This window comes from Pseudorca crassidens, chromosome 2, assembly GCF_039906515.1.
Source record: "Pseudorca crassidens isolate mPseCra1 chromosome 2, mPseCra1.hap1, whole genome shotgun sequence".
NCBI lineage: Eukaryota > Metazoa > Chordata > Mammalia > Artiodactyla > Delphinidae > Pseudorca > Pseudorca crassidens.
The window spans coordinates 34683989-34707218 of NC_090297.1; the positions used below are offsets into that span (position 1 = coordinate 34683989).

The window sequence follows — 23230 nt, forward strand, 5'->3', positions numbered from 1 at the left end:
GTACTTTCCTTCTCCTTTATCTCCATCTGTTCTCCCATAAGTCAGAGCATTAGAGAAAGAAGGGTTTCTTCTTCCCTCGAAAAGATTGGCAGGTCATTTTCCAGAGAGGACTGTTGTTAGTCTCTTAGTAACTAGAAGGGTTTGAGATTGGGGTTGTGGCTATTGAACAGTTGGTGCAACTCCAGCTTCAGATTCGTCTGGGAACCAGAATGTTGGGTACTGGCGATGATAAACAGCTTGGCTTGGCTTGCGAGCGAGTATGTGGTTCTGGTATTTCTGCACGATTGATAAGGTTTGGCTTGTCCCATTCTGCTCTTTCTGCCGAGCTAGGATGACTGGAGAATTTAAGGCAGCAGCAATGGCCAGGTTTCGGGACAGTCAGCCTCTAAACTCACAGAATTTTAGACTTGGAAGAGATTTTGGAGGCTACCACTAACAACGTTATGAATCCACTCTCTAGCCCCACTGAGCAGGAGATCCAGAGTTCTGCCATCTGCAGCAGGAAGAATCCATTAAGTGGCAACTTTAGAATATTGTGGAAAAGAGAGTAGGACAGTGGGTGAGAAACAAGAAAAACAGCCAACCTGTTGATTATGAGTTAACTCGGATTAAAATTCATTTTGACCTGAATTATTCAGGAACTTAACAGAAGCTTTTCGGCTGAGTTACTCTATGCTGATTTTGACTGAGCTCTTGTGGGACTCTACCTCACTTCCTGTTTGTTCAGTGGAATTAGCTAAATTGATAGCACAGCCAGCATTGCTGTACTTTCTTCAGTGCCATATAATCTATTACAACATGCTGTAAAAGGAGTGAGAGATCTGTACTTGAAATCAAATTGCCCAAGTTCCTTTCTGGGGATGAATGTCCTTTGTGTTGATCTGCTTGGTGATGCCACAATCTCATCCTGGTGTTAAAGGCCTTTCCTTATAAGCTTCGCTCCTTGTGAGCTGTAAATGGTCCACAAAGGCCTAGCAGAGGTTGGGACTAGATTCTGTCAAGGTCACACAGATGATACTTGGTCACTCAGTTCACAGGAGGATGCTCTGGAGGCAGCCACGAAAGCCTCTGGCTGGGAGGCTGCAGGAAACGGGACACACACACACACTAGTGGTATAGTAGTTGATTCTTACTACAGAAAGTTTCCCAGATTTTCAGAAGGTTTTGCATGATAATGACATTTTGAGTAGGTGCTTTGTTATCCATTGCTGCATCAGTTACCACAAACTTAGTGGCTTTAAACAGCACACATTTATTATTTCAGAGTTTCTATGGATCAGGGGTTGAGGCACACTTAACTGGGTCCTCTGCTTCAGGGTTTCTTTTCTCACAAGGCTGCAGTCGAATTACTGGCCAGGCCTGTGTCCTCATCTGAAGGCTCAGCTGAAGAAGGATCTGCTTCCAAGCTCGCTTAAATTGTTGGTAGAATTTCAGTTCCTCAAGGGTTTGTAGGACTGTGGAGCTCTGTTTACTAATGAACTGTTAGCCAGAGGCCGTAGTTCTTTGCTACATGAGTCTTACCAACATGGCAACTGTCTTCATCAAAACCAACAAGGATGAGAGTCTGCTAGCAGGATGGAAGTTATGGCAGTGACATCTCATACCTTGGCTGTGCTCTGTTAATTAGAAACAAGTCACTAGGCCAGCCCACACTCGAGGGAGGTAATTACCTAAGGGTGTGAATACCAGAAGGTGGAAATCCTTGAATCTTAGAAGCTGTGTGCCGCAGTGCTCAGTTGAGAGGGAGAAGGAAGGCTGTGGCTGGAAGAGGCAGTATTACAAAGTGGTTAGGCTTGGTGGCTTTGAAGTCACAGATCTGGACGCGACTCTCAGCTCTGACAGAATAACCTCCCCTAGTGTTCCTGCTTCCTCCTCTGGTCCCTTCTCCAGTCCATTCTGTATTCAGTCATCAGCTTGATCTTTTGAAAATGCAAATCCACCTCACCCTTGACATCTATCCTAACCACTGGAACAGAGAGCAGGGTGATTCAGGAGCAAACTTTCTTCCGTTCAATAAGGTGTGCTCCTGGCACTGACCACCAGGTGGTGCCATTGTACTTTCCTGATTAAGCCAGTTACCAAGCTTAGAGAAAGTGGCATTGTGAAGTGATTTTGGAGGTAGCATCTCCTAGGGGGACTAGGACCCAGTGATTATAAACAGTAACCATTTTTCACTCATCCATCCATCTATCCATCCATAAGTGAGTAATACTTAATTACTGAGTATTAAGTGCCTTCCAGGTTCCAGATTCTGGAGAATGACACAGGTGAGTAAGACAGGCCCCTATTTCTAGGAAGCTTACGGTCTAGTGGGGGAGAAAGCAAGTCAGCCATTACAACATGGTATAAGAAGGACTATGATAGAGGTGCACATGGAATATCATGGAGCACCGGGGAGGGCTGCTTAACTCAGCTTGGAGAATTTGAGAAGGCTTTTTGGAAGAGCTGACACCTGCTTGGGTGTTAAAAAAGAAGCAAGAGTTAGAGCTTGTTTGGAGGCTCCAACTGTCTCTGTAGGAAGGTTGTCTTTGGGGGTTAGGGCAGGGTTTATTTTTGGATGGAGTTTATTTGTGAATGAACAAAGGGATATCCACTTAACAAGCCATATCGACCAGAGTAATCCTGCCAGTCAGGAAGGGTGGAGTGAGCTAGGTCCCAGCCAGAACACTCTTACTTCTAACAGCTAGGAGGTAGGTAGATGAGGAATCGGATGAAAAGCAATTCTAGACAAAAAATAGCACGTGGGGGACACTGACAAGAAGCAATACGACATTTGGGGAATTGCAGCTACAGTGAAGAATAGTGGCCAGGCGGTAGGAGAGGAGAGCTAATTGAAGGGTTGGCGGTAGGGAGTTGGTAAAATTGGCCTTTTTAGAAAGCTCATCTTGGCAGTGGAGGGTGAGTGGGGGAGAAACCACTGGGAGCCTCCAGCCCAGTCCAAGCAAGAGATGTTGGAGGTTTGAACAAAGATGGTGATGGATTGAGAGGTGTTGTATTTCATCAATTGTAAACGTACTTTTCTTCCCCCACGTTTTAATCTCTCAGACCTAGATGCTTCTAGATGTCAGTAGTATGTCGTCGTTTAATAATGGTTTGTCTTAACAGTGGATGGCATTTTAGGCTTGATGAAGTATGGCATTTTGAAAGTACAGTAGATCGCCATCTTGTTAATTAATACGATGTGGCACAATGAGTGGAAGGAAAGAATCTTAGATAATGCTTGAATTTCTGGCTTGAGAGTGTGGATGGGGCTTCCCTGGTGGCGCAGTGGTTGAGAGTCTGCCTGCCGATGCAGGGGACACGGGTTCGTGCCCTGGTCCGGGAGGATCCCACATGCCGCGGAGCGGCTGGGCCCGTGAGCCATGGCCGCTGAGCCTGCGCGTCCGGAGCCTGTGCTCCGCAACGGGAGAGGCCACAGCAGTGAGAGGCCCGCGTACCGCAAAAAAAAAAAAAAGAGAGTGTGGATGGTGGGAATCCACTCAACAAAATGTGGACGAGGAAGACATCCCTGCTATTTTCCAAAATAATTAGCAATCTGTATTTGCCTCAATAATCCACCATGCTGGCCCTGCCTGGTTCACTGGGTGTAACAGCTGACACTACCTCCTTTTCTCCACATTAGCATTCCAGAAGGAGGGAAAGAAGGCTTGCTTGTGTCCTTACCTTCTCAAGTTATCAGTCAGTCCACAAGTATTGAGAGTATTGGTGGTGTAGACACAAAGATGATAAATACTGTTAAGTGAGCTTTTTTTCTGCCAAGCATAGCCAACTGTTTGATTTAATCTTTATATAATCCACCATCTATGAGGTATTATACAGTATTCCTATTTTACAGAGCTGGGGCATCTCAGACGTTAAGCAGCTGGCCCATGGTTACACAGATAAAAAGTGGCAGAGGTCAGGCTCAGACATTACTATTTGATTAAAGTCTGACCATAGCTATAACCATAACTTGTTTTGGCCGATTAGGACAGTCCTAGAATATCTCTACATAGAGGTGTGAAGAAGTTAAAATACAAAAGTGACAGAGTAACATGTGCATATGGGATACTATAGGGGTAGTTCACTTGAGTATTTAGTGATGAGCATGCAGACGATGTATATCAAGGTCCAGAGAAGATAAATAACTTACCTAAGGTCACACAACTTAAAAACAATTGAGCCCACATCTCTGGCACTAAAGCCCATGTGCAAACCCCCCACATACAAGATAGGGTTCATTCCCTAAAGGAGTTAGAGCTTGGGAGGGAGGAGCTACTAAGTGCCTGGAGTAATTAGACTTCCGTGGTCCAAGCAGCATTTGATTCAGTGGACTACTTCCTACTGAAAAGCTTTGTTCTTCATTTTGATTTGGAATATTACCGTCTTCTGCTTCACTGACTGCATCTTTTCTGTCTCCTGACACTTATAGTTTGGACTGCTCTGGGGCCAAGTCTTTGGCCCTCTTTTCTTTCTCTACTAGGTGATCTAATCATTTCCCATGGCTTTAAATGCCACCCGTATGCTCTTGACTCACATGTGTGTCTCCAGTCCTGATCCCTCCCTGAGTTTTATGCAGACTTCATTTATCGAACAAACAGCTTCACTTGATGTCATTACAAACCTAACGTGCCCAAAATGGAAGTCTTGAGTTATACCCCAAACCTGTTTTGTTACCAGTCCCTCTCTTTCCATCAGCACCTGTGTCACACTGCTGTTGAGGCCAGAAACCCAAGTCATCCTGATTCTGTTTGTTCTTCCCACACCAATCAGCAAGTCTTCTCAGCTCTGTCTTCGAAATACATCCCACATCTGACTGCTGCTCATCACCTCCACCCCTCCCCCCTTAGTCCAGGCCACCAACATCTCTAGCCTGGACGAATGCAGTAGCCTCCTAACTTGCCTCCCTGCCTCCATTCTCACCCTCCTTCATTCTGTTTCCACAGAGACTGTAGTCATTCTTTTAAAAATGTGAGTCAGGTTATAATACCTCTGTAAAAAATGACCCCCAAATTTCTCATTACACTTAGAATAAAGTCCAAACTCTTGCCAAGGTTCTATGTGATGTACCATTCTCAGTACTCACTGCATTTCCCACTGACTGTGCTCAGCTCATCAGCACATCAAGCCTGTTCCTGCTCCAGCGTCTTTACATTTGTAGCTCCATCTGCCTGGAACATTTCCCCCAAGGTCTTTTCATGGTTTGTGTCTTCTCAACATTTAGGTCCCTGCTCAAATATCACTTCACTCATTACCCTATCAGAAGTACCAGCTCCTCTCACATCAAAATACTGCTGACCCTGTTTTGATTTCCATGGCGCTTGTCGTGACTAGACATTTGTTGCCTTTGCCCCATACTTGAGTGTAAGTTCTCTGAGGGCAGAAACAGTGTCTGTCTTGTTTATTGCTATATCCCTAGCACCTAAAATAGTGCCTGGCACATAATAAATACTCTAGTAATGGATGGATGGATGGACATCTGCAGCTCCGTACTTATATCCTGCAGGGCGTCTAAGTCAATGCAGCTAAGAGAAATAGAATGTGAGCCACGTGTGTGATGTAAAATTTTTTAGCAGCTACATTAAAAAATAAGGAAAAACAGGTGAAATTAACTTTAATAATTTAACCCAGTATATAAGAATATTAACATTTTAACAAACAATACTAAAAATTAGTTATTTTACGTATTTTTTTAAAACTCAGTATTCAAACTCTGGTAAATGTACAGCTGCCTCAATTCGGACTAGCCACATTTCATGCACTCGAGCCACATGTGGCTAGTGGCTATCATGTTAGGACAAGTGTAGACAGTCACCCTACTGTTCTTGTTCTCCAGAACGGGAGGAAGCTAGAAACTTCTGGTGGTTGGGGAGGAGGGTGTTTCTTAGCTCTCCCTGCTTCGTCTCCCTCTTCTGAAGGGAGCCTTGGGGATGTCCAGGCTAACAGAGGTATGATCACGTCCTTAGAATGATGGTGATGATGATGACTGAGCTGCTGCGCTGTGCTGAGCATTTCATATAAGCTCATTTAATTCTCACGGCAATCCCATTTTACAGATTTGGTTGCGGAAACCAAAGTAACTTGTTCAAATTTACACATCTGCCAAGTGTTAGAGCTGGAATGTAAATCTGGCTAAACGTTAAAGCCGGTATTATGATCGTTATGTGACCATTTTTATTTTGCCACTTTAACGGTCCATGTCGCCTGGAAAAATGAAGAGAAATACAAATGATAGAAAGGAGCTGACCTGACTCTTGGGCTTGGACTCCCAGCACAGCTGAAGTTGCCTCCATCCTGATTCTCCCTTTTAGCTTCTCAAACACCTTAGGTGTGACTTCAGTGTCAAACTGTGTTCAGGTCTCAGATCCACTAATTAATAACGGTGTAACCTTCAGTAAAATCGAGCAATGCCCATTTCCTCTTCTGGAGAATGAGAATGCTAATACTAACATCAGGGGCATTTGAGAAAATCCAGCAAGATGACTATAACATCTGTAAAGCATTGAGCACAGTGCCCAGTGGCTAGTAGCCACTCGGGACAGGCTAGGTCCTCTACTTCTCTTCCCCCTCCAGGCTGCAAGGTGAAGCAGTGTCACTTGACCTCCTAGCTCCACCCCTTCTCTTCGCATATTCTGTGCGGCCCTGGAAGCTATTGCTGCTGGAACTTAGCAACTGGGTAGGTCGGAGAAAGTGGGGCAGGTATTAGAACTGGTGCTTGGGATCCTACCCAGTACTAACACGTTTCTCTCTGTGGCACATATTCATCCAGTTGCGGAACCTAAACGCCTCAGAGAGGCTCTTGCCTCCTGCCTCTCACTCCTCTCCCCCACTCTTGACATTCCATCTCACAGTGGCTCCTGGTCCGACTACTTCTCATTCCTTTCTGCTGCTGTCCAACAGTATGTCTTTGCTCCAGCTCCCCTCAGCTCATGCAGTGTTACACAGCCTTCCTCCATGCTGGCTGCCAGGATAATCTTTCTAAACCAACCTGACCATGTCACTTCCCTACTTAAAATCTCCTATTTTCAGGACTGAGTGTCAACTATTCAGCTTGTCATTGATCCAACAAGTATGGGGGCTGGGGAGGTACTTTATGCCTAAGCGTTCTTATAGGCACGAAGATACAGCAGTGCACCGAGCACAGCGAAAGCCCTGCCCACACGGAGGGGGCTTACATTCTAGGGGCCCTTCACAGTCTGGACCCCAGCATCCCTTTACAGCCTTATCTCCCCGCAACTCCCTTCCAGCCCACCTCCCTCTCACACGCCGGGCACTCTGGTCTCTTCTCCTGCCAAGCCTGCCCACGCTCCCCATGTTAGACTAGTCCCCTCCTCTCAGATCCCTCCATTCCCCCTGCCGCGCCGCTGCAAGACCTAGGGCTCCCCGGCAAACTGAGGCCCCTCTTCCTGCCAACTAAAGCCCCGTGGCCCCTCCCCTGCCCCTCGGGGATTGTGAGCTAACAGCCGAGGGTGGGTGGTGAGAGGCTTGGGACGGCGCGGCTCTCCCTCTCCTGGGCTGGCCCCTCTCCACCGCCCAGGAAGCGGGGAAGGAGTGCGGGCCCCCACCCCATCTAAGAATGTCTGGTCCCCAGGTAAGCAGCCGCAGCGTCGCACGCGCCTCCCCCAGGGTGCTGTCGGCGACCACGGCCCTGGGGGGAAGGAGCTGTTCCGAAGCGCGGGCGCCCAGCCCCGGCTCCGTCTGGCTCCGTCTCTTCCATCTTTTCGCCTGGGCGTCGTCGCCATCGCTGTTGTCCAGGACCGACGCGGCACAGCCGGCAGGGGAGGGGCGAGGAGGGGAGCGCCGGTGTCTCCAGCTCGGACAGACCGGCGTCGGGAGGAGGTCGGCTCCCTGTCGGGCTGTTGGCCTCTAGGGTGGCGGGATGGATTGGGGGCGGCCGGTGGGGGGCGGGGCGTTTCTAACTCGAGGGGCTGTGCGCGTGGCTCACCGCCCGCGGGGGAGCGCCGCCTGGGGCCTTCTCGCTCCAACGCTGCGCGGGTTTCCAGGCAAGGCACCGACTTCGCCACGCCTTGCCTCTCCTGAGAAATCGCCGGGTCCCACGCAACTCTCCTCTCTTCGTCCGCTAGCAGCCCCAGCGTCGGACATTTCTGCTCGCTCACCTCGTTCTCCTCACTCACCAGTCTCATGGCTGGTTTCCTTTTCTTCAGCCTCTCCCCTCGAGACCACCCTCCACCCCCAACCCACATCTGATCAAGACACCCCCTTACCAAATAAACATCACTGCCCGCCCAGCGGCAAGGCAAGGTCACAGCAGCTATCACAACTGTGGCCTCCCTGCCGGCTTTGCCTCCCGGCAGCCCTGTCTCCCTGAAACCCAGCCTCCTCATTGGGCTTGCGCCCTTGCAATTTCCTTTGCCAGGAAGCACCCCCCTTTGTTTATGCCCGGAGACCCTCCGTAAATATCACATTGGCCAAGCCTTCCCCTGCCCCCACCCCAGACTTAGTCTTCCCTGGACACCCTCAGCAACCGGACATCCCCTTGTCCAACCAGAGTTGCCACACTGCCGTCACCGTCCCTACACACATCTGCCTCCCCTACCAGACTCCCAGCCTCCTGAGGGTGCCCAGAACACACAGGCCTGGCGCACAGCAGGCATCGGCAAATAAAGCTCATAAACGTTGGGGAGATGCTGGCTGTGCTGAGGGGCTGGATTGTTCACTTGAGAAGGCTTCTCACAGGACAGACTAGACAGGCTTGGAGTGATTCCGTGCAGGGAGAGGATCTCGGGCAAGCACCAGAGTGCTCTATTAATTTAACAATCATTGAACAACTTCTGTTGTCAGGCCTCATGCCGGGCACAGGGGACCTCGGTCGGCACTCAAGTTCCTTCCCCTGTAGTACAGAAGGAAGACCACATAGGCGGTGCCAATACAGAGTGCCAACTGTCACGCGGCGAGCACAAGCAGATGTGGCAGTGCAGAGGAGGAGCAGCTCAAGACTTGAGGGGGTGTCAGGCTTCCCAAAGAGGCCCACCACCCAACCCAAGACCAGAGCGGGGCAGAGAAGGGGTCATGGGGCGATGGAGAGAGGAGGCTGAGAGTCGAGCAGGCTTCGTCATGAAGGGCTTGCATACCACATGAAGGAGCTGGACTCCATCCTGAGGGTGTTGGGGAGCCACTGATGGCTTCCGAGGAGCCGGGGAGTGACGTGAGCTAGTCTTGCAGGCCACTGCTGGGCAAGGCCTCAGCTCTGACCCCCTCCTCTGAGACGCCTCCTCTGAGCCCCCTGACAGGCGGGGCCCCTCTTCTGTGCTCCCTCAGCAGCCTTGTCACCTCCTCTTTTGTGCAGGGTTGAATGCCTCTGCCAGACTGAGCTTTTTGAGAGATGAGACCAGGTCTTAATCTTCTCTGTCCCAAGACCAAGTGCTGAATGAATGGATTTTTCCTTTTTTCTCTAAATTTCAACAGCTCTTACTCTCAGCTCCACATCCTTCCATACCTGGGGCCTGTGCTGCAAACGGCTTTTAATTGGGAAAGAGGAGGCCCAGTTCCAATCCCAGCTCCACCATTTGCTGGAACAAGTTGCTTAACTGTTCTGAAACCTCAGTTTCCCCATTGTTAAGATGAGTTACCACCATGAACTGTCTGTAAGTCTCCACAGGCATGCATGAGTCTTGTTTTCCTGAACAGACTGTAAATTCAATGGTCCAGGCAGGGACCAAGGGCTTTCCCCAGCACCTTGCTCAGTCTGAGCTTACAACGAATACTACGATCAGTCCTGTTGGTTGGTAGACAGCAGAGTACACAGGAAAGAACACTTACGGTGAAGTTGGAAGTCTTGTTCTGCCACTTCCAGTGTGACCTTGAACAAGGTTCTTCCCCTCTCTGAGTCTTCTTTGCCTTACCTGGCAGACCTCACAGGGCCATTGGAAACCACAGAGGTGAAAGTGCTTTGTGAATGAAAGAGATACTATAGTAGACAATTAATTGCACATTAATTAAAAAAAAAACCAGGGACTTCACTGGTGGCTCAGTGGTTGAGAGTCCGCCTGCGGATGCAGGGGATGCAGGTTCGTGCCCCGGTCCGGGAAGATCCCACATGCCGCGGAGCGGCTGGGCGCGTGAGCCATGGCCGCTGATCCTGCGCGTCCGGAGCCTGTGCTCCGCAACGGGAGAGGCCACAACAGTGAGAGGCCCACGTACCACAAAAGAAAAAAAACCAAAAAACCAAACCATGTAGTAGTATAGATGAGGTGTGTCTCGTACTTGGTGGACACACCCCAGGTATCTGCTGACTGCCTCTGAGATGCTGGGATGCTGCTCTTCCAGGTGCAGACTAGGCTGGAACAGAGGTGCTTGGTCTTGCTCGGGTCAGCCCTGAGACTCAAGACAGACCAGGAGGGGAGGGTTGATAGGGAGGGAGCAGGCATCCAATCCTTTGCCCCCCTCCCATCCCAGATTTCTCGGACTAGCATTGCTTCCCTGTCTTAGGTTTTGAGGGGACCTGGCATGACAAGGTCTCAGGAGTCCCAGTGGCTTTGGCATTGTAGCTACTGATACCCTTGGTGAATGAAGCTGGCCTATGGGAGCAGTTAGCTCCACCGTGCTGCCTGATAAACTCCCAGCCCCAAATTCCAAGTCCAGCCCCCTCTCAGCCTCTGACATACTGGTGGCAGTATTTATGGGAAAGGACCATGATTTGTCTTAGCTCTTGCCCAGACCAGAAGGGCCTGGGGCTGTACAGAGGGGCTGTATGGAGGCAGAGTCTCAGCTTCCTCACCTCGAAAATGAGTGGGGATTAAATGAGAAAACACCTTGGAACTTGCACATTTTACTCACGTGCAGGATTGCTATTTGTGGGTAGTGTGTTTACAACCAGTGGGGCCTCCCTGTTTCAGAGAACGCTGGGGCTCTTTCTCCAAAAGAAAGTTTCACAGACAGTGTATGTGTAAGGAGTGCACATGTTTGGTCTTAGAGCGAAAACGGACACAGAGAGACTGTGAAAATGGCCAGGGCCAGCTGATTCCCTGCTGCTGAGAGAGGCTGAGGGAAGGGAGGAGGCCTGGGCAGGGCCTACTCCTGCACGGGGAGGCCGTAGCTGCCCAGCCAGACTGGCCATCCGAGCTCCCTCATTGCCCGCACAAACCTCCTACCCCACAAACCTCCTGCTGCTGAGATTATGCCCCCTTTAAGAAGCACCAGATTTAGAATCAAACAGGAGGGATTGGGCTTCCCTGGTGGCGCAGTGGTTGAGAGCCCTCCTGCCGATGCATGGGACGCGGGTTCGTGCCCCAGTCCAGGAAGATCCCACATGCCGCGGAGCAGCTGGGCCCGTGAGTCATGGCCACTGAGCCTGCGCGTCCGGAGCTTGTGCTCCACAACAGGAGAGGCCACAACAGTGAGAGGCCCGCGTACCGAAAATAAATAAATAAATAAATAAAACAGGAGGGATTGATTCTCCTCACCTAATGTGTGACTTTGAGCAAATACCTCCATTTCTCAGGACCTCAGTTCCCTCATTCATGAAACGGGGAGAATTATAGCACCATCTCCTAAGGTTGTCAGGATCAGAAGAGAGAACGTGGTGGGAGTGCCATGTGAATTATTTAGCGCTGTCCATATTCATTTTCTGTTGCTCATCTCTTCCCCTGTTAACACTTGGGGCACCTCAGCCACAGCCCTGTCTTTCTGAGGGAGTGAGCGTGGCCTCCAGGACAAAGGAGCCTGAGTCTGCAGCGGGCCCTTTGTGCTTCCTTCCCTTCAGGTGGCCTCTCTCCCCCTGGGCCACTCCTGGGGGTGAGGGGGTTACCCCTTCCCAGTGTTTTTGTTCCTGTGGGGCTCACTCCAAAGTATTAAAAGTAGCTTTATAATTAAAAAAAAAAAGGAGGGCTCATTTATGATAAAGGTCTCTATGACAAGGGCTCATCTCTCAGATGGGGGAAGGGCGCATACCTCTTGGACCCTGGGCCATGGGAGTGCCAGGAGGGTCAGCATATGGGCTAGAGGGAGGTCTGTGCTGTAGGGCAAGGGGTGTAGTCATAGAGGGGTGGAAGCTATGGTCGTGCTGGTTCACTCACTTTGCTATTGAACTTCCCCAGGCGCTCATCTTCAGCACCTTTGTCTTACCTCCTGGGTCTCCTCCATCTACCAATATGAAACCATGTTGGGAGGGCGCAGCTCTGGGATGAGGTCTAGGGGAACAGGAGCTACTGGGTCCCTGGGAACCTCTTTTGGGACTCTTTGACCTTGACAACCCCTTGTCCCTCTCCCCTGGGCCCCAGGTCAGCACACCAGTTTCTTCCTGACCAAAGAGCAGAGCCACGCCCAGATGAATGAATTTTCCTGGAAGGATGTTGCCAGTGCCTTGTCCGTGGCCAACATGATCCTGGGGCTCTTATCCATCTTCTGCAGTTTCTGCAAGTAGGTCTGGGGCCCAGCAAGCTCTTAGCCAAGAGCTGGAGCCAATGGCATGAGGGAAGGAGTGAGGAGTCTAGAGAGCCAAGCTCTGAGGCGTACAGATCAACTGGGGGCAGGAGAGAGTGCAGTAGGTTGGGAGTCAAGGGGTCAAGATCCTGGCCTCAGTTCTACCACCAGCCTGATATGTGACCTTAGCTAGGTCATATCCTGAGCCTCAGTTTCTCCATCTTTAAAACAAGCAGCTCACACTATGATCTCTATAGTTCCTTCCAGCTATGTCAATCTAGAATGGTTTTATGAGAAAATCAAGAGATTTTGAGATTTCTGTTCTGGTAGCCTTTGCACAATCCTTGGGTAGGCAGGCGACCATTAAATTTTTTTGATTGTTAAATTAGAGCATATGATCCGGCAGAATATTTGAAATTAGCACTGTTCTGGAAACTCTGAGACATGTATATGGCCCCCCCAAAAAAGCTGTAGGCAAATTATGTTTCTATAAATTGAATCATATTTCAATGGCTTTGGGAAATCAGCTCTTTAAAGATAAGTCCTTTATAATGCAAATAACATACTCCTAATCTGTTTGATTCTTTATAACCATGACCAAGTGACTTCTCTGGATCTGTTTCTCAACCATAAAATAAGAGGATTTTACCTGATTATGTTTAAGTTCCCTTCCAGTTTGAAAATTATATGATTCTCTAAGTCTGGGTTTTTGGGGTCTCATAAAGTGGGGCATACCTGCAGCAGAAAATCGCTGTCTTCTTAGTTCAACCTAATCTTCTAGGAGTGTAGTTTTTATGCCATAATAGTGGGCCCAATTCCCTTTAGACACATAGGTATGGGTCTAAACAAAGGAAATACTAAGGTTGTTTGGGGACAGCTGAGGTCTGGGGTCAGGCTCTCTGTTTGCTTCTGCTGGGCCACCCAAGCATTGCAGTCAGGGTGTCAACTTGCGTATGGCCTCCTAGGGCAGTTTGGTCTGAGATTGTGGTAGCTGATTTCAGGAGTCTGGGAGCATGTGCTGGAAAGAAACATAGAATCCTTGAATGTAGGGTCTGAAAGGTATCTTAGAAGTCATTCAGAGCATCAAAATACATGAGACAAAAACTGATATAACTACAAGCAGAAACTGATGACTGTATTATCATAGTTGGATATTTCTATACCCCTTTATCAGTAATTGATAGATCCAGCAGGCAGAAAATCAGTAAGGATATAGTTGAATTGAACAGCACCATCAACCCACTGGATCTAATTGATATTTATAGCATACTTCATCCAACAATAGCAGAATACACATTCTTCTCACGATCACCAAGATAGACCACATTCTGGTCTGTAAGACATACCTTAACAAATTAAAAAAAATAGAAATCATACAAAGTATGCTCTGAGGCCATATGGAGTTAAACTAGAAATTAATAACAGAAAAATAACTAGAAAATTCCGAAATAAATGGATATGTGGATCCATTTATTTATTATTTATCCATAAATGGATAACAACTCACTTCTAAATAATACATAGATAAAAAAGGAGTCTCAAGAGAAATTTTAAAAAAATATTTTGAACTAAAAGAACGTGAAAATACAACTTATCATAATTTGTGAGATGCAGTAAATGCAGTACTTAGAGGGAAATTTATAGCATTGAATGCATATATTAGAAAAGAAATCTGCTCTGTAAAAGACCACATCAAGAGAACTAGAAGACAAGCCACACACTGGGAGAAAATATTTGCAAAAATACATCCAATAAAGAACTACAGTCCAAAATATACAAAGCTTTACGCTCATCAATAAGAAAACAACCCAATTAAAAAAGGGCCAAAGACCTTAACAGACATCTCACCAAAGAAGATATCCAGATGGCATTTAAACATATGAAGAGATACTCCACATCATATATCATCAGGGAAATGCAAATTAAATGGCAATGAGATACCACCATACACCTATTAGAAGGACCAGAATCCAGAACACTGATAGCAACAAATGTTGCTGAGGATGTGGAGCAACAAGAACCCTCATTCATTGCTGGTGGGAATGCAAAATGGTACAGCTACTTTGGAAGACAGTTTGGTGGTTTCCTACAAAACTAAACATACTCTTACCATATAATCCAGCAATCACACTCCTTGGTATTTATCCAAATGAATTGAAAACTACGTTCAAAACCTGTACTTGGATGTTTATGATGTTTTATTCATAATAGCCAAATCTTGGAAGCAACAAAGATGTCCTTCAGTAGATGAATGGATAAATTGTGGTACATCCAGACAATGGAATATCATTCAGTGTTAAAAAGAAATGAGCTATCAAGCCCTAAGAAGACATGGAGGAACATTAAATGCATATTATTAAGTGAAAGAAGCCAATCCCAAAAGGCTACATGTTATATGACTCCAACTATATGACATTCTGGAAAAGAAAATATGTGTCCAAAAATATGGAGACAATAAAAAGATCAGTAGTTTCCAGAGGGGTTTAGGAAGACATAAATAGGTAGAGCACACAGGATTGTTAGGGCAATGAAAATGCTCTATATGATATTATAATGATGGATATATATATATCATTATACTTTTATCCAAAACCATAGAACGTATAACACCAAGAGTGAGCCCTAAGGTAAACTATGGACTTTGAGTGACTACAGTGTGTCAGTGTAGGTTCATCCTTGGTATGTACCAAGGCCAGAATGCACCATTCTGGTGAGTGATGTTGATAATGGGAGAGGCTATGTATATGTGGGGCTAAGGGGTATATGGGAATCTCTGTATTCCTCTCAATTTTGTTGTAAACCTAAAACTTCCCTAAAAAAATAAAGTCTTAGAAAAAATGGAAAAGAAGGAAGATCTAAAATCAATTATGTAAGCTTCCACCTTAGGAAACTAGAAACAGAAGAGCAAATTAAATCCGCAGTAAGCAGAAGGAAAGAAATAATAAAAATTAGAGCAGAAATCAATGAAATCGAAAACAAGAAATCCATTAAAAAAAATCAATGAAACCAAAACCTGGTTCTTTGAAAAGATCAATAAAATCAATAAACCTCTAGCCAGGCTAACCAAAAAAAAAAGACAAGACACGAATTACCAGTGTCGGAAATGAAAGTGGAGGAATCATTACACGGACATTAAAAGCATAGGAAAGGAATATTGTGAACAGCTCTATGTCCACAAACTTCATAGCCTAGATGAAACAGACCAACTCCATAGAAGATACAAGCTACCAAAACTCACCCTAAGAGAAACAGATAATCTAAATAGGCCTATACTTATTAAATAAATCATTTGGTACAAACCCTTCATTTTATAGATGGAGGAACAGAGACCTAGGAAGGAGGAGTGGTTTATCTGAGATGGTTGTAGAGGCTGGACTAAGGCCTAGGACCCCCCTTGCCACTGAATGTGCCTGGAATTTAGAACTGAAAGAGACCTTGGTGATTAGCGAGGGGGTTGAGAGCACCCCTTTAAGACTGTGGGTTGAGAATGAGTATGGAAGGGATGTAGATATGTGTGAGGGTGTGTGTGTGTGTGTGTGTGTGTGTGTGTGTGTGTGTGTGTGTGTAAAGCAGCACGTATCAGAAAGGATGTGAGTGTGGGGAACACGTAGGGGTGTGTGTATGTGTGCTAGCGTAGGAAGCATATAGCGGGAGGGGGGTGGAGTCCAGTGGAGACTATGAAAGAGCCGCCCTTTGGGGCCTGCTGGCCTGCATTTTAGGAAGTCCCCCTGTGCCTCCTGGATGCTTCTGGTCAGCTTTCTATTAGACATGGCTATCGGGGCAATGACGAGACACCTCAACATCTGCTCCACATCAGGTGAGTCCAGGCCTCAGACTCATAATCCCTGACCCCAGGAGCACCCATTCAGGTCAGCTTCTCCATCCTCTGAAATACAGCAGGCTTCCTTGAGTCACCACTCCTGTTCACATCCCTCTGAGTGTAGCAGAAGCAGCCCTTGAACAGGAGTTTGTGAGCCCCACAGTCTAGATCTAGCTCCTCTGCTGGTTCGCTTATTGATCGCTGGCTGTCTTTGTCCTGGCCTTCAGTGGGCTTATCTGCCCCGTCTCTCTCTTCAGGGCGGATCTGGGAGTGGGAGTGGTGGTTGTGGTCACGGGGGAGTGGGGAAATGAAAAATCACCCCAAGCAGAGCTGCTGGTTTAAAATATGACAAAATATTTCCATGCAAGATTTTGCTTGAAAAAAAAGGGTTCTACAGCTTATCGATACGTTCCCAATTGTGGTCCAACCCTTGCGTGTTAAAGGATGGGAAAACTAAGACCTCGACAGGGAAAGACTTGTCTAAGGCCATGTGGTCAGTTTGAGGCAGAGCCAGAAGGAGATCCTAGTCTTTGATCAACAGGCCCCCCTGGGGAGCAGCTGTTGCCCTCTGGCCCCTCAGGGACCTGACAAACAGGATCCCGCTTGTCCTCACTCCAGCTCCCCCACTAGAAGGGACTAAAGTATAAGACATATGAGTGTAAGTTCTTCTAACCTTGGCCTTCTGGAACAGGAGCCAAGCTGAATGACTTTGCTGTCTTCACCACCTTTGGCCTGGCCTCAGCCCTGCTTCTAGGCATGGATGGGCCTCTGAATGGCTTCCTGGCCATCATCTATGTGTTGGCTATTTCAGTCCGCCTCTGTTTCTATTCAGCTGGTGAGTGGAAGCCAGCCTTATGGCTGAGGGTAGGGAACCATGGAGGGGAGAAGCTGTTGGATGCCGGAAGCGTGAGGTGCAGTAATTGACTCCTTTCCTTCATTTTACGGAGACCCCCTTCCTTCCTTCTCCCCTGCTCTGGGCCCACTGGAGACTGAAGGCTGCATTGGCAGAGACCTGTTCTAGGGGGCGGGAACCCTTGGTTCTTGAACCAGCTGTGCCTTTTTCTTGTAGTGTGACCTTTGGATGGAGCATATGAATTCACAGACTCTGGAACTAGAGGTCATACTCCAGTTTCCCATAACAGATGGAGAAACTGAACTCTGGTGAGGGTAATTACCTTGCCTAAATTCACAACGCAAGGGATTGCAGATGCAGACAGAAAGATCTCAAAGGACCCCTCTACAGAGGCTTCCTAGGGGCCAAGGCATAGGCCTGGTCCTAGCTGCCTGCTCTACCTTGAGGATCTAGTGCAAAACCCACACATCATCTCTAAATAACTAAGTGCTTTCTGGCTGGCCACTGCCCTGGGATTAGGGGATTTGGAATGTGGGGCAGGGAAGACCCAAAGAGAGAAGGGCTTCCTCTGGTGGGTGCTTTAGAGCAGTGAAGCAAACCCCATCTTTTCTTTCCCTGCAGGCGTTCCCTTCACATACAAGGGTCTACCCTGCCCCTATGCTTCCTGTGTTTTGGCCTCCACCTCCCTCCTGACCAAAGGCAACACATTCATTCTCTCTTGCATGGCCACATTCATGATTCTATTCATGATGGACGAGAGCTACTACCCACATGACGAAATCCTGGAGTCTGAGAACTGGAAAAAAATGGTCTATCTGGGAGGTGAGTGAAAATACTGCTCTTAAATGTCACTAGTGATCATTTATTGTCACTGCTGCTCATTGCTACCCTGTACATCGTCCCCACATTCCCCCTCTGTTTCACCCTGCTTTACTTTTCTCCATAGAATTTATCATCACCTGATGTGTATTTACTTGTTTGTTGTCTATACACACTAAACCTGCCCACCCCCCGATAGAAGATTCTTTTTTATTTGTGCTATAATTCCTAGTACCTAGGATTGTGCCAATCACATAGTAGATGCTCAATAAATATTTGTTGGATGTCACTAAGTTCAATAGAAATTTAGGGAACACTGACCATATGTGAGGTGCTAGCAATCAAATCGGTAAACCAGGCAAATACTTCCTGCCTCAGGATTTACAGTCCGATAGGGGAGACAGACACCAAACAAATCATGGCAGAAATAACTAAAAATATATAGTTTTGATGTGCTGTGAAACTATAGGGTGCTCTCAGAGGGCATCAGAGGGTGACCTGATTTAGACTGGAATGCCTTAAGGATGGGAAAGGATCCTTAAGGAAGTGACATTTAAACGAAATCTGGGTTAAAGTGGTCAAAAGGTAAAAACTCCAGTTACAAGACAAGTTCTGGGCAGGTAATGTACAGCATGGTGGCTACAGTTAACAATACTGCATTGGCTTTTTGAAAGTTGCTAAGAGAGTAGATCTTAAAAGTTCTCATCACAGGGAAATAATGTGTAACTATGTGAGGTGACGGATATTAAGTAAATTTATTATGGTTATCATGTTGCAATATATACAAGTATCAAACCGTTGTTGTTACACTTTGGACTAATAACAATGCTATATGTCAATGATATCTCAATAAAACTGGAAAAAAATTTAAAATACATGAAAACTGCAAGATGATTGGCCAAGTGGTGGGAAGGATGGTTCAGAAAAGGAAACAATTTTTGAATGCTCTGAGGCAAGAACAGCCGGATGCATTAGTGCACCAGTGTGGCTGGACTTGCTGAGAGAGGGCTTGTGACAGACTGAGGCCGGCGAAGTGAGCAGACTGGGCAGGATTGGGGATTGGATCCTGTAGGCAAATGACAAGCCTTTGAAGGGATTTCTGAGCCACAGTTTTAAACGATCACTTGGACTGTAATGAAGAGAATAGATTGTAGGAGACCAAGAATAGAAGTAGGAAAACCAGCTTTTTGTCAGATGAGAGGTGATGGTTGCAGTGGAGATGAAGAGATTTGGCATAAATGTCAAAGTGACATAGTTAATTCATATGAATTGCATCTCCATCAAAGTATTACCACAGTCAGGTTGGTAGGGATTTCGGTTGACATTTGTAATTGAGTTTGATACGGTAACACAGGGACAAAGTTGGTTTGGTCAACTTTGAAGCATGCAAAGCTAAACTCACCTGTCATCTAAACTGGCCCTGTGTGGGGCTAGCTTCTGCTATTAAATCTCACATTGTTACTTGTTCTCCAGACTTCTGCAACAAAGTTAAAGGGGAAGACTAACATCTCACGTTTGTAGTACTTCCATAAATTTCCTTCACACATTACCCACTCAATCTCATTATGACAGAGGGTGAGAGGCATCATTATTCCTCTCTTAAGGTAATAAACAGGCTTTCAAAAGTTAGGTGACTTGCCCAAGGTCACACTGCTGATAAGTGGCAAAGTATGGACTTTTCTAAATCCATGTCTTGGGACTTCAAATCCCATGTTCATTCTACTACATCACAGCGGTATCCATTACAGGATCACTCATGCATTTCCATTCCAGAGGAGGCAGGACAACCAACAAATCTGTATTCCGGGGGGTAATAACCAACTGTCCTAGGCAGTCAGAATATTATAAGTGTCAGTGTAGGGAACTGTTCACTATTCAAGTTTCCAGGCCCACCTTGCAAGCAGGCCTTTCTAAGGATAGCAGTCTCAGGCCTGCTATGTTAATTCTTTTCTGCATGCATAAAATATTTTATTGACCCTTATCTCATGTTAAACTTGAAACAATTAGGAATATTTTTTTTTCTTTGTTTTTTTTTTCTAACAAGAGATCTGGGCAACTCAGATTTATTCTTGGCTAAGACTGACTTCTGATCTGAATTTGATAAAATGGAGCCTGAGATTGCATTAGATTGTAATTGTCTAGTTACACAGGGACAAACTCTGCAAAGGCAGGGATCACGTGTCATTGGTTTTAGTGTCTTAGGCTCTGTGAGTAAAAACTGAAGGCCAAGGCTTCCCTGGTGGCGCAGTGGTTGAGAGTCTGCCTGCCGATGCAGGGGACACGAGTTCGTGCCCTGGTCCGGGAAGATCCCACATGCCGCGGAGCGGCTGGGCCCGGGAGCCGTGGCGGCTGAGCCTGCGTGTCCGGAGCCTGTGCTCCGCAACGGGAGAGGCCACAACAGTGAGAGGGCTGCGTACAGCAAAAAAAACCCAAAAAACTGAAGGCTGGAAAGATGGGAATGGGAAGTACAGGGTGGAAAATACACATAAGACAGCTTCATAAAAATTGAGTGTTTGCCTTTTCTCTTCCAGGTGTCATCATGGTGTTTTTGTCTCCATTGTCACTAACTGCTTTTTACTGCCTGATGTGGTCACTCTCCTACATCTTCTTTCCAGATGCTCTGTGGCACAAGGCAGCACATCTTAAGCAGCAGCACCGAAGACACTAAACAGCCTTACGCACTCCCGCTGGCCTCTGTGGGGTTTCTGCCAGCATGTTGGGCCAAGCCTCGCCTTACCCTTACTAAATGTTTCCTTGTCCCTATGTTGTGTATGTGCTAGATACATGTTGCCTTGAACCACAGCAACCCACAGTAGGGCCAGCGGCCTATATACTTCTTCCTCTTTATTCAGGGTTCTGAATCTCTTGGGGACGAGTTGTTTATGTCATACAGAACAGAATTTTTTCCAAGATAAATTTGGGCTGGGCTTGAGTTCCATCCCTGTTACCAGCTGGGTGAACTTGTGCACTCAGGTTAGTCCCTTGGAAATGAGTGAAACCTTTCAGAGTTGGTCTAGCCTCCACCTGGGTCCTGCCTGAATGCAATTACTCCAGTGGTGAGGTGGGGCTTACTAACGCGTTTCTTAAATTTACAGACTCTGGCTCTGTAGCGCGGAGCTGATAGCAGCCAATCACATTGCCCAATTTGCGTGTAGGATTTTGTAACTTAAAATTCCATATTTCCACAATCAAAGCTTCTGCCTTTTGCTTTGTTTAGAGATTAGACACATTGGCATCCTGAGGCCATCGTCTGGTCTCCAGGATCTCAGTATGTGTTCTTTTCCTAAGCTCTAAAATACTAAACTCTAGATATTCAAAGGGCACTTCATATTCTAAAATCCAAATTGAATAGAAATAAAATTGTATGCAGCCCTAAAGCGACACCTCACAAAGAACTGAGGCCCACTGAGAGCCATGCCCCCGGCACTGCCTCTGGACTTTCCATCTCCAGATGGTGAACCAGATTATTGGCTTAGTTCCGCCCCTTCCTCAACTAGGGCACCAGAGCACCCTTACCTCGGGTCTGACTTTTGCTTTTCTTTTCTTTTTTTTTTTTTTTTTTTTTGCGGTACGCGGGCCTCTCACTGTCGTGGCCTCTCCCGTTGCGGAGCACAGGCTCCGGATGCGCAGGCTCAGCGGCCATGGCTCACGGGCCCAGCCGCTGTGTGGCATGTGGGATCTTCCCGGACCGGGGCACGAACCCGTGTCCCCTGCGTCGGCAGGCGGACTCTCAACCACTGCGCCACCAGGGAAGCCCGGATCTAACTTCTTGAAGTTTGCAGAACAAAGTGTATGGCAAATATGCATTAAATCTAAAATTAAATGAAAAATAAAAGTCCAATGAAGTCCACATTGCTATTTGACTCTAAAGGAACAGACAGCACCCTCCTCTTCTCCACGGCTTTCTGTTTGTATCTCTGTTACACCATTTGTATTTTTTTCATGGTTAGATGAATATGTCTGTTTCCCACTAGACTTTAAGCTCCTTGAGTTTACATTTTCATATTTCTGCTGCCTGCCACAGTGCCCCACACTCAAAAACATTTACTTTGTTGATGAATTGATTTGGTTGTGCATTCTAGTGAGTTATATACAAGGTTACTATAATGTAGTAAGACTCTTACAAATATACATGGGCTCAGACATTTTAGTGTGATGTCCTTCAATGCTGAACCCTCATTTCACTGATGCTATCCTTCATCAAAATATTTTAGGAACTCCAGGTCGAGAAACGTCTTCACATAAGCTCTTAGAGGCCAGCACCTAGCACGGTGCCTGGACATAGTAGGTACTCAAAAAATACTTATTTTACTCTGAACCAACCAAATTTAGTCCAAAAACCTAATATTCAATATTAGCCAATGATGTCCTCTTTTTTTTTTTTTTTTTTTTTTTTTGCGGTACGCGGGCCTCTCACTGTTGTGGCCTCTCCCGTTGCGGAGCACGGCTCCGGACACGCAGGCTCAGCGGCCATGGCTCACACGCCCAGCCGCTCTGCGGCATGTGGGATCTTCCCGGACGGGGGCATGAACCCGTGTCCCCTGCATCGGCAGGCAGACTCTCAACCACTGCGCCACCAGGGAAGCCCGTGATGTCCTCTTCTTAAACCAAAACCACATTAGCTATCAGATTTGGCCTCAAATGATTTTTGGCTATATCTAAAACTTGAACTACATTCAAAGGAAAAAGATGCAATTCTGAAAGAGGATTTCCATGTCCATTTTGAGCCATAGCAGCAGAGCTAAAATAAATATGTAGACTTCCAAGAGGACTGCTTTGAACGGGAAAATACACATTTGATTGTATAAATTGTACTTTGTTTATAACAATAATAATCATACTACATTGCCTCAAAAAAAAGTTTAGGTTAGCAATATGAGGATAGTTATAGGTCAGCTAAGAGCCTCTTGACTTAACAGAGGGACGTGTGCTTCCTTCTACCTATATGAAAGTAAGGCTACACTTCTACTCTGGCTCTGGGGTCTCCGGATGCTAATGCTAACCATTCAATGTCTTTACGTCCTTAGTCAGGAATCAAAATAAAAAATAGAACTAAAATAGAACTTGTTATAAAATTAACTAAATAAATAAAATAAAATATTCTAACATATAACAGATCTTAGGAACAAGTGGGAAGGCCAAGACTTAGAAAACATACTTCTCAAGCATCTTTTCTGATAACAATGGTATGAAACCAGAAATCAACTACAAGAAGAAAGGTGGGAAAAAAAATCACAAATATGTGGAGACTGAACAACATGCTACTGAACAACTATTGGGTCAACAAAGAAATCAAAGGAAAAATAAAAATTATCTGAAGACAAATGAAAGTGAAATTTTGACATGCCAAAACCTATGAGATGGGGGCTCCCCTGGTG

At 46.5% G+C, this 23230-nt stretch overlaps 1 protein-coding gene across 3 annotated transcripts in view; it reads left to right on the top strand.

Annotated features, from left to right (window-relative positions):
* The first annotated feature begins 80 nt into the window (after positions 1 to 80).
* The window catches only part of TMEM269 (transmembrane protein 269), a 31279-nt gene continuing 8129 nt past the window's right edge, over positions 81 to 23230 (top strand). The window contains exons 1-6 of one of the 3 annotated variants that reach the window (XM_067725767.1): positions 81 to 7570; positions 12219 to 12357; positions 16080 to 16177; positions 16872 to 17015; positions 17655 to 17855; positions 20384 to 21702. In XM_067725767.1, the coding sequence (XP_067581868.1) occupies positions 12266 to 12357; positions 16080 to 16177; positions 16872 to 17015; positions 17655 to 17855; positions 20384 to 20520 (672 nt within the window). In that variant the 5' untranslated portion in view covers positions 81 to 7570; positions 12219 to 12265 and the 3' untranslated portion in view covers positions 20521 to 21702. Of the gene's footprint in view, positions 7571 to 12218; positions 12358 to 16079; positions 16178 to 16871; positions 17016 to 17654; positions 17856 to 20383; positions 21703 to 23230 lie in introns of those variants that run through there. The other 2 variants (XM_067725769.1, XM_067725768.1) reach the window with 2 other exon arrangements.